The sequence below is a fragment of the Notothenia rossii genome (assembly GCF_949606895.1).
Source record: "Notothenia rossii genome assembly, chromosome: 7".
In the NCBI taxonomy this organism is placed as follows: Eukaryota; Metazoa; Chordata; class Actinopteri; order Perciformes; family Nototheniidae; genus Notothenia; species Notothenia rossii.
The window spans coordinates 474,123-486,117 of record NC_136905.1 but is presented as its reverse complement, the minus strand read 5'-3'; the positions used below and the strand labels follow the sequence as shown (position 1 = coordinate 486,117).

General features: G+C 44.4%; 1 protein-coding gene across 2 annotated transcripts in view; it reads left to right on the top strand.

Moving 5' to 3' along the window:
• The window catches only part of LOC307013373 (CD5 antigen-like), a 15,413-nt gene extending 3,630 nt beyond the window's left edge, over nucleotides 1–11,783 (top strand). For both annotated transcript variants that reach the window (XM_079640751.1, XM_079640752.1), the window contains exons 2-8: nucleotides 607–639; nucleotides 1,224–1,511; nucleotides 5,662–5,982; nucleotides 6,067–6,354; nucleotides 6,538–6,870; nucleotides 7,276–7,379; nucleotides 9,688–11,783. In XM_079640751.1, coding sequence (XP_079496877.1) covers nucleotides 607–639; nucleotides 1,224–1,511; nucleotides 5,662–5,982; nucleotides 6,067–6,354; nucleotides 6,538–6,870; nucleotides 7,276–7,379; nucleotides 9,688–9,783 — 1,463 coding nt within the window. In that variant the 3' untranslated portion in view covers nucleotides 9,784–11,783. The remainder of the gene's footprint in view (nucleotides 1–606; nucleotides 640–1,223; nucleotides 1,512–5,661; nucleotides 5,983–6,066; nucleotides 6,355–6,537; nucleotides 6,871–7,275; nucleotides 7,380–9,687) is intronic.
• Nucleotides 11,784–11,995: the final 212 nt, after the last annotated feature.

Sequence of the window (11,995 nt, the reverse complement as noted above, 5' to 3'; positions counted from 1 at the left end):
TGGGAACTGGCAGCATCTCTTTCAGTTAGTTAATGTCTGCAGTTAGTGATGGGGGAGTGAGGCGTTCAGGTGACAGCAGAAGGTGGGAACTGGCAGCATCTCTTTCAGTTAGTTAATGTCTGTAGTTAGTGATAGGGGAGTGAGGCGTTCAGGGGACAGCAGAAGGTGGGAACTGGCAGCATCTCTTTCAGTTAGTTAATGTCTGCAGTTAGTGATAGGGGAGTGAGGCGTTCAGGGGACAGCAGAAGGTGGGAACTGGCAGCATCTCTTTCAGTTAGTTAATGTCTGCAGTTAGTGATAGGGGAGTGAGACGTTCAGGTGACAGCAGAAGGTGGGAACTTGCAGCATCCTCTGTGGTTCCTCCTGATGTAATTGTTGCTGTAGAACATGTTTCAGTGTGATGATGGTGCACCATGACTCATTTGAACTGAAGGAGCATGTTCTCTAAAGTGAACGGTTGCTTTAACTCTGAATATGTGACTTCTCTGTGTGAACGTGTTCTTCTCAGCTAGAGTGAACTGGTGGAATGACTCCAGAGTGAGTTCACTGACGTGTTCCTGAGATGATAGGAAACTCTGTTTACCTTATCTTCTGGTTTCTCCTCAGGACTCCAGGCTGAAGGAGAACACAACTCAACAGGTAACGTGCTCAGTGTATTCATGGATATGTTTCGTTTTTTCAAGTCTACATCTTTTGTTTTAAAATAACTGCCATGTGTCGAATAAACAAATACATAAATCGACATAAATAAAATCCCTGAGGGAACCGGAAGCAGCTACTTCCGGGTTTTAGGACGCGTCACTGCACCACTCTATACACACTTATAGTATTTAATATAGTATTACTACTATTGGCAGGAGTTTACCCTACATTAACATCAGATTGATTTAGCAGCTGGTGAAGGTGGAGATAACTGACTTACACTTGCAAAGTAACAAGGGATTCATTTAGTAAAACACAGGAGGTGTAGTGGTGTCACACAATGAGTTGTACTCCAGTGAAGTCATTCAAACCTGTACTTACAGTAGCTGAGTATGTACTTAGTTACTTCCCACTGGTTTATAGAGAGCTGCAGTTAATGGTTTCTCTGCAGATGTACACTCTGTGTCTCAGAGTTTCTGATAGTGGAAGCCCATCACTATCTTTAGTATCCAATATTAAAGTATGGATTATTAAAACTGCTCCAAGCAGTTAAAGTACACGACTCTCTTGTTTCTCTTCAGAGCCGGTCAGACTGGTGGGAGGAGAGAGTCGCTGTGCAGGAGACCTGGAGGTGAATCGGAGAGGATGGAGACCAGTGGACCACGGTGACCCTCCCTGGACCCTGAAGGCAGCTGATGCTTTCTGCAGAGAGCTGGACTGTGGCTCGGTGGTTTCTATGGGACGGAGAGCGGAGTCCTCATTGAAACCAGTGTGGAAGATCAGATCTGAATGTGTTCAGTCTGGATCTGCTCTGAGCGACTGTGCAACATCAGGCTCTTCTAACTACATCCAGAATCTCACCTGCTCAGGTAAGCCCATCAGTGACATCATCAGTGACATCATCTGTGACATCATCAGTGACATCATCAGTGACACCATCTGTGTTAAATCAATCAACTAAATTGATTTGATTGCACGAGTATCTTTTATGTAGTGTCAGATACTCCCTCTGGACTCCTTCGTGGTCAAAAATGCCTCATTGACTTCCATTAAAACCACAAGTTTAATGTCCGATAAGTATCGAAAAAACACAAACAGATATTGATGTGATTTAATAGCAGTTTTGTGGGAATGAACTGGAGGAGGGCTCGAGGGTTAGATCTGCAGAGGATGACGTGTTGTCATGATTTTAGTTTTGTGTGTTTAGTCATGCTTTTATTTTGAAATTCTGTTCTCCCTGTGTCTGTCTTCGTTAAACCTCCATGTTTGTCCCTGTCGGTTTTTTGTCTGGATGTTTCCTCGTGCTTCCGGTTTATGGATTTAGGTTTTTTCTTGTTTGTTTATTGTCAACACCTTTTTTGTTAAATAAAGCTCGCTTTTAGTTTGAACCCCTTCTCCTCATTCTGCATTTGGGTCCTGATTTTCCCCAATCCTGACGGAACGACCGACCCAAAGATGGTTATATTCACTTACACACGTGTTGGCTTTCTGCTATGGTAAGTGGAGGGGAGCGTCCAGTGTTGAGCAGAGAGGGGCTGCTCTGGCTGAGGCGCAGGGGCGGACTGGGACTACAAATCAGCCCGGGACTCTCGATCGGCCCACTTCGGTACCGCCGGCCCACCGCGGAACCGCTCGTAAATACCGCTCGTAAATACCGCTCGTAAATACCGCTAGTAAATACCGCTCGTAAATTGTCGACGGGGCCGGTGGAATTGTATTATCGCTGGCCCCACCATTGATAGACCCTCCAGAAAAACGCGGGCTAAATTTGTTGATTATGCGATTAAACATGCGGGGTTTTTATGTGATTTTATGCGGTGAAATTGTGGAAAGTTGCAAAATATGCTAAATATGGGGGAAAAAATAATAGATTTTTTTTTTAATATTGGGCTGTCTTATTTATTCTCTCTCACACACAACCTGCCACTAACGTTAAACCCCTTTACTATTCAATTAAACACATTCAATGTTTATTTATTGTAAAAGCAATTGGGCTTTTTTAATCTCACACACACACACACACACACACACACACACACACACACACACACACACACACACACACACACACACACACACACACACACACACACACACACACACACACACTTCTCCGCCTCATTCTGTTTTCATTTACTCGTTCGTTATCTGACCAGCTTCAATCTTGTAGGCTACTCACCTCGTTTCTTGTAGCCCTCTAAAGGGTTTTGGAGGTTGATGCCTCGCTGAATGTGAGTTGTTTGGCTTTCTTGTCCGCAGCAGCAGAAAGCCTTTTCGAATGTTTGAATGAATCAAAGTGGGTCGTCACCGTCGATTTTCTCTTATGCTCCAACACACAGTTGCACGGGGTGCAGAATAGTTTCCCCCCACTTTTTGCCCGGTCTTTAGTAGAAATGTTCGTCGGTAAATGAGATGAATGTTGTTTACATTCTGTGATGCGCGAGCTGATGACGTCACGTCAAGACGAGTTCACTTTTCTTTTTTTTTCTCAAATTTGTGGAAAAATGCGGGGATTATGCGGCCTTTTGATAAATATTTAAAAAATCTGTGCCATTTTGCTGATTATTTGCGATCGCAGAATCACGTTTTTCTGGAGGGTCTAATTGTAACCACTGCCCCCCCCCCCCCCCCCCCCATTGTAACCTCTGCCCCCCCCCCCCCCCCCCCCCCATTGTAACCACTGGCCCGGAGCATTCGTCCAAAAACGAAATCGACTTATAATGAAGAAAATTAACACATTTGTTGCCGTAGTAATTTATGCACTAACTACATTACTACTTTTACTACAACATTTGAATAATTAGTTCTTCCTCATTTTCCTCAATTGTTCATATTTGGTTTATTAAAATAATGATATTGTGGTCATTGTTCAAAAATGTCTGCTATTATTATGAGTATTATTATTTGTATAATGCGCTTTCTGCTTCCTGTCATCAGGAGTTAGAAATGTAATGGCTAATAGATTAGATTAGAACCTTCATTCTCCTGCTGGGACATTTCCCTATAGCCAATACCTTTATATGTTCTACTCTTCACTTCCTGTCAGCAGAGGTCAGCATTGATGTACAGAGCCGACAGAAGACCTTGTTTATATTGGCGTCATATTGAGAGGTGCAGTGACGCGTCCTAAAACCAGGAAGTAAGCTGCTGGTTCCCTCCACAAAAAAGCAATAGGCGCATTCACACCGCAGTACTTTTCCCACAAAGGTTCATGAGAACTCTTTAGTTCTCATGAACTAAGTTCAGATCACGTTCACACTGGAATAAGTCCCTGGGGGAGGATTAGGCAAATGAAGCCGCTGACGTCTCTTCTTCTTCTTCTGCTTTGGGTTTACTGGCAGGCTGCAAACAACTTCACGGCGTATACTGCCACCCGGAGTCCCCGGAGTAAATCGCCAGAACGCCGACACCTCCTCATCTCCACCGCTCCCATGTTTTATTTTGTGTTGCCATAAGTTAGTCTCTCTGCGTTTCTGCGCTGGGCTAATGCTAACGCTAATAATGCTAATGCTAGGATAATAAAATGGTGGCTTCACAACACTTTTTTTGAGTTTTACGGGGCGTGGTTTGCAATCCGCCCAGCCAATCAGAAATATAGCTCTTTTCTCACAAGAGAGCCGCATGAGAGTCCCTGCTCTCTAGCAGGGGGTAAAAAGGTTCTCATGAACTCATTTTAGTTCCGGCTCTTTTTGGTGTGAACGCGACATTTCGGAACTATATCGGAACTAAAGTGGGAAAAGTACTGCGGTGTGAACGCGGCTAATGGGATTTCTCCACAGGGTTTTGGAAAATAGCTGGAAATAAGTTCTGTGGAAAACAAACCTGTTTGATAAATGCACGTTTTGTTCAGTCAATCAATCAATCAATCAATCAATTCTCTGATTGATTGATTGATTGATTGATTGAAGTTTTGTTCAGCCGGATAATCTCCACATGTCTACCCTACTTTTATAATTTTATAATCATGAATCTAATCGATAGATTATTAAAGGGTTTTAGGACGCGTCACTGCACTAGAAGCCAACTCCATCGATCAAGCTGGCTGAAACTTTCTCTCCCTCTTCTTCTCATACTCCCTGTCACTCTCCTTTAACTCCTCCGGTGAATTTCTTTTATTTGAAGATTGTTTTTTGCCCGGCGCTTGGCCGGTTACCGCTGGTATTAAAAACATTTTGGCGAATGGTTAGGTGGCGCGATAGTCTGTAGTGAAGGAGCGCGCTCCACCTCACAGGAGCCTGCTCGCGCTGCGCTCCGCAGCAAACAGCTGTTAACTTTTCACCCTACAACGACAACCGACTGGAACTCTATGTTGTAGCGTTGATAAACGAAACAATGTAACTAAATTGCTAGTCAAAATACCAATACCACAGGACAATTCTTTTAAAGCAATATTTTTAGTGGCCCGAGCGGGCAAGTGGAAAGTACGTTATGCTGGCCCGGGGTGTCTAAATAGTGCTTCCGGGCCAGCGGGCCATTTATAATGTCGAGCCCTTACCGGCCGGCCCACATCGTTCGACCGGCCCACTTCAGTACCGGCCCATCGGGATTCGTCCCGAACGTCCCGATGGCCAGTCCGCCCCTGCTGAGGCGCACCAGGAGACAACAGAGAAACCAGGACTTAAGGACTTCCTCCAGACACGCGATTCCCAGTCTGCTAGCTGGAAGCATGCTAACTACCGGCCTGCCAGCACTCCTGGTTGCCGACCTTCCACAACTCCAGGCCTGTCTCCTTCCTCTGCCTCTGATTCGTTCTTGGGATCCCGCCTGGCCTTCGGAGGTCCGCGGAGCCTTCAACGGACTGATAAGAGACGGAGGGCCAGGCAACCACCCCATCCCCCGTCATCCATGGTTCCGGCTCCAGTTCCGGCTCCCCGGCCCACTCCAGTCCTGACTCAAGTCCCTTCTCCGTTGGTGGTCATGCCGCCCCTGCTATGCCTCTGCCTCGGCCCCGGGCCATCAGCCCGTCTCTTCTATTGTGTGTCTTTGACCTCTCTCTGTTTGATCTTCTGTCCTCTGCAGACTCTGTCAGGCTGCTCGGGGGGACTGGTCTGTGCTCAGGCAGACTGGAGGTGAAGTCTAACCAGTCTAACCCGTCTAACCCGTCCTGGTCCTCAGTGTGTGAGGCTGACTTTGACCAGCAGGATGCTCAGGTGGTCTGCAGGCAGCTGGGCTGTGGGGCACCTTCAGTCCTCCAGGGGGCGCTCTATGGAGAAGGGGAGGCTCCAATGGGGACCAAAGAGTTCCAGTGTGGAGGCCATGAGTCTGCTCTCCTGGACTGTAGCTCAGCCTCAGAGAGAAACACCTGCTCACCTGGCACAGCTGTTAGCCTCACCTGCTCAGGTAGAGAGGAGCTGTGATTGGTTCATTCTGTTCTCATCAAACTCTCTTTATTCTCTCTCTGATCTCTCTCTTGTTTCTCTACAGAGCCCGGTGTTAAGATGGTGGACGGAGAGAGTCGCTGTGCAGGAAGACTGGTGGTGAAACATCAGGGAGAATGGAGACCTGTGGAGGACTATAGATGGGACCTGCACACAGGTCAATTTGCCTGCAGACATCTCGAATGTGGCCCTGCTGTCTCCTTAGGCTGGAGAGTGCAGTCCTCAGTCAAACTTGTGTGGAAGATAAGGTCTGACTGTGTTCATTCTGGATCTCCTCTGAGGGAGTGTGCAGAACCAGTTACCTCTAACTACATCGTGAATCTCACCTGCTCAGGTAAACCCAACTGTGACATCATCTGTGACATCATGTCATCTGTCTCTTTGTTTGTCTGTACCCTGACATCATTTCCTTTTGAGAAGACTTTTTGTTGAAGGTGAATGTGTCCTCTCTCTCTCTCTCTCTCTCTCTCTCTCTCTCTCTCTCTCTCTCTCTCTCTCTCTCTCTCTCTCTCTCCAGATAAGCTGTTTCAGCCCAACATCTCTGTGTCCTCCTCCATGTACGGGGTCTCCGGGGCCCAGAAGCAAGGGTTCCAGGTGTTCAGGGGCTCCTCCTTCACCATCAGTTGCTCCATCCAGCCTCAGTACCCAGGAGGCTCCTTCCAGCTCAACTTCACCTCCATCAACTCAACTCACAACTACTACTCAGAGCCAGCTGTCAATCACTCTGCCCGCTTCCTGTTCCCGGTTGCAGAGCCCGCCCACCAGGGAAGCTACAGCTGTGTTTATCACGTCTCTGCTGTTTCTCAGGACTTCTCCTCTGAGAGCCGTCTGCTCTCCATCACCGTCACAGGTGAGCTGTTAGAGTTTACTGTAGGACAGAGCGTGATGCTCCCCAGCTGGTGAGGACTGAGTGTTTTACTGTGAGCCCTGAAGCAGTCACACCCTTACATCACATGTAGCTTTCCAGAGCAACGTACAATAAGTGCAATGAACCGTGAAGACATGAATCCAGAACACACATTCTCCAGTCAGCTGTAGTTTACATTGGAGTATTGCCATGAGTACTGAGTGTTCAACAGATACAGCTAGCAGCTTCTCCCTACAGTCCTACTGTCTGCTATGAACAGGAGAAAGGGTTGAATGGAGATCTTAAGAAGATGTAGTTTATTGTAATATAACTGTAGAGAGGAGTCTCCATGCTGAAGTGGGTTCAGGTCTCTGTGTGTTTGCTGACTCTTGATGTGATGCTCTCCAGGTGTTCCATCAGATCCAGTACCTTTTATCATCCGAGCCGTCGTCCTGCCGCTGACTCAGCTGCTGGTGCTGCTGGTGACCATCGGACTTTACTTCTACTGCAAGGTACGGAAACATGTTGTTGTTCCACTGACTGAATGATGAGGGACTGAAACATGTTGTTGTTCCACTGACTGAATGATGAGGTACTGAAACATGTTGTTGTTCCACTGACTGAATGATGAGGGACTGAAACATGTTGTTGTTCCACTGACTGAATGATGAGGGACTGAAACATGTTGTTGTTCTACTGACTGAATGATGAGGGACTGAAACATGTTGTTGTTCCACTGACTGAATGATGAGGTACTGAAACATGTTGTTGTTCCACTGACTGAATGATGAGGGACTGAAACATGTTGTTGTTCCACTGACTGAATGATGAGGTACTGAAACATGTTGTTGTTCCACTGACTGAATGATGAGGTACTGAAACATGTTGTTGTTCCACTGACTGAATGATGAGGTACTGAAACATGTTGTTGTTCCACTGACTGAATGATGAGGGACTGAAACATGTTGTTGTTCCACTGACTGAATGATGAGGTACTGAAACATGTTGTTGTTCCACTGACTGAATGATGAGGTACTGAAACATGTTGTTGTTCCACTGACTGAATGATGAGGTACTGAAACATGTTGTTGTTCCACTGACTGAATGATGAGGCACTGAAACATGTTGTTGTTCCACTGACTGAATGATGAGGGACTGAAACATGTTGTTGTTCCACTGACTGAATGATGAGGGACTGAAACATGTTGTTGTTGTTCCACTGACTGAATGATGAGGGACTGAAACATGTTGTTGTTCCACTGACTGAATGATGAGGGACTGAAACATGTTGTTGTTCCACTGACTGAATGATGAGGTACTGAAACATGTTGTTGTTCCACTGACTGAATGATGAGGGACTGAAACATGTTGTTGTTCCACTGACTGAATGATGAGGGACTGAAACATGTTGTTGTTCCACTGACTGAATGATGAGGGACTGAAACATGTTGTTGTTCCACTGACTGAATGATGAGGTACTGAAACATGTTGTTGTTCCACTGACTGAATGATGAGGCACTGAAACATGTTGTTGTTGTTCCACTGACTGAATGATGAGGGACTGAAACATGTTGTTGTTCCACTGACTGAATGATGAGGTACTGAAACATGTTGTTGTTCCACTGACTGAATGATGAGGTACTGAAACATGTTGTTGTTCCACTGACTGAATGATGAGGTACTGAAACATGTTGTTGTTCCACTGACTGAATGATGAGGTACTGAAACATGTTGTTGTTCCACTGACTGAATGATGAGGTACTGAAACATGTTGTTGTTCCACTGACTGAATGATGAGGGACTGAAACATGTTGTTGTTCCACTGACTGAATGATGAGGTACTGAAACATGTTGTTGTTCCACTGACTGAATGATGAGGGACTGAAACATGTTGTTGTTCCACTGACTGAATGATGAGGGACTGAAACATGTTGTTGTTCCACTGACTGAATGATGAGGGACTGAAACATGTTGTTGTTCCACTGACTGAATGATGAGGGACTGAAACATGTTGTTGTTCCACTGACTGAATGATGAGGGACTGAAACATGTTGTTGTTCCACTGACTGAATGATGAGGGACTGAAACATGTTGTTGTTCCACTGACTGAATGATGAGGGACTGAAACATGTTGTTGTTCCACTGACTGAATGATGAGGTACTGAAACATGTTGTTGTTCCACTGACTGAATGATGAGGGACTGAAACATGTTGTTGTTCCACTGACTGAATGATGAGGGACTGAAACATGTTGTTGTTCCACTGACTGAATGATGAGGGACTGAAACATGTTGTTGTTCCTCTGACTGAATGATGAGGGACTGAAACATGTTGTTGTTCCACTGACTGAATGATGAGGGACTGAAACATGTTGTTGTTCCACTGACTGAATGATGAGGGACTGAAACATGTTGTTGTTCCACTGACTGAATGATGAGGGACTGAAACATGTTGTTGTTCCACTGACTGAATGATGAGGGACTGAAACATGTTGTTGTTCCACTGACTGAATGATGAGGGACTGAAACATGTTGTTGTTCCTCTGACTGAATGATGAGGTACTGAAACATGTTGTTGTTCCACTGACTGAATGATGAGGGACTGAAACATGTTGTTGTTCCACTGACTGAATGATGAGGGACTGAAACATGTTGTTGTTCCACTGACTGAATGATGAGGTACTGAAACATGTTGTTGTTCCACTGACTGAATGATGAGGGACTGAAACATGTTGTTGTTCCACTGACTGAATGAAACAGTGTGTGTTATTGAACAGGAGTGATGCAGGAAGTCTCACTGTGTGCTGTCATGTCTCTCCAGGCCACCAGGGGGCGGAGGCCGAGCCGACAGGAGGACATTGAGCTGGATTACCTGGGTGTTCCTGCTGAAGAGGAAGGAGCTCAGGGAGCGGAGTAGCAGCTCCAAAGACCTCGGTCCAATCCCAAACCACGCCCTACACCCTACCCCTCCGTGATGGAGTGAACTCCGTCTGTAGCCACCCTCGCAGCTGAATGAAGTTCCCTCCATTAAGGGTCAATGGTTTAAATACAGCGCAGCGCTTTGGGACGCCCTCCCCTCTCTCCGTAGGAAACGGGAAATATGCACAAAATATGGATTGAGTGCGTAATATAACTCACTCCCACGCTTCTTTGGCAGCATTTCTTTCTTTGTTGAACGGGTTTTCCTGTTCAACAAAAAGACCCTAACCCATCTTAAGTGCCGTGGGTTTTTCTCACAGTCCCTGAAATTACAAATCACACCTAAGTTTAAACCGATTTCGTCAGTGAATGGATGTGAGATACATGACACACGTGTTGTTTGTTTGATTCGGATTTATATTTTTAGATCTTCAAAATAAAAATGTAATGTAATCTTCCCAAATCAAATGAACACGTGCAGAGTTCAAAATACGTGTTTCACAAAGGCATGTTTTAGGTCAGGCAACGTATTCATTATCTTTTAAAATAGAACCACATGGAACTCACATTTGTATGCAGTTGTTTCTTCCATGCCCGAAAATTGTTGCACATCCGTGGAGTGAGGCTATCGAGCCTGCATCCAACCCACTCCCCCTCCCCCTGATTGCTTTGGAACAGCACTCAATGTGGCGGACCCTCCGTGCGAACGTGCAAATGGAGAGGTAGTGTGTAGAGGTAGGGTGTAGGGCGTGGTTTGGGATCGGGCCCTCCTCTCTCACTCATGTTTCCTGACTTCCTGTCAGCTCCAAGCCCATTGGTTCCCACTGACGATGTAGATCTTTAAAAAACATCTCAAGTTTGTTTTATTTTGAAAAGTCCAATCAGTGAGTGCAGTTTGAAACCAAAGACACACCAATAGGGAATGTGTGGGCGATTAGTGTTACATATTTAATTCAAAATGAGTGAAATATCCCCTAAAATCTGAATGATAAAACCCAAAGTGTGAATCTAATGTAGGGACATGAGAGCAAATGAGTCCTGAGATAACAGGAGGATCGTGCTGCAGCGCCACCTAGTGTTGGAGTTGGTGATCTTGGGGGGTCTGTGATCTTTGAATACAAAGAACAAATAAATCAGTGTTTAATATCAGAGGTTTTTCACAGCAGTTCATCTTATTAGTGAGATCTATTTTTGTAAATAAAGAAGGTTTGAAGAGATTCTTTGTATTTCATAAGAATGTAGCTTTTAAAGAATTCTGCTTTAATGTGTATTTTAGTAATTGGTTCAAAAAGACTTTTAATGATCAGCTGTTCTTACTTCATATTCTCAGGGCTCAGTTTTCCAATGATCTTTCCTCAGGATTTGGTTTTCCTCAAATGAATTGTAATCATTTTAGTTTTTACTAATTGTTTGTATTTGGTAAGAATGTAGCTCTTTTTAAGAAATGTAGTAATCAACCTAATTCTGTAATCAGAACGCTCCTCTTTAGTTACGGGATCAAGAAATTAGTTTTATTTGAATAAGTGAGGAATGTGCTAATTCCATCAGAATTATTATTCTTTCTTAATTTGGGGATTTTTATCATTTATAAAAACAATTGCTGAGAGATATTTAGCATTTTCTGAAGAATTTGTCTTTTTTGGTAACAGGGTTTTTGAGATTCATAATCAGTTTGTAATTGTAATGTTTGAATGAGCATGTTGTTGGAAGTGTTGGCCATGTGTTTTCTATATCTGAGGATTGTAGTGATTTCAAAAGAATTGTAATTAATTTTGATAATCATGAGTTAGATTTTGTTAAAACCGTTTCAGCATTTCTTATGAATCTGCCTCTTTAGTTCGGCCTGTGTCGTTTTGTGCTCTGACTCGTTATCACTCAGGTTATTACGGAAGACATTTGCTTAATTCAGTCATTAATGATTGTGATAATGTCGATTTTTCTGAGATCATTATGATTTCTTAAATGTTGCTTCAATAATTTAGAAGTTTTTAATAAAGAATTTTGACCAATTTGGTGTTCAACAGATGGTGTTGTATCCTAACAGATGGTGTTATACCCTAACAGGTGGTGTTATACCCAAACAGACCCTAACAGATGGTGTTATACCCTAACAGACCCTAACAGATGGTGTTATACCCTAACAGGTGGTGTTATACCCTAACAGATGGTGTTATACCCTAACAGACCCTAACAGGTGGTGTTATACCCTA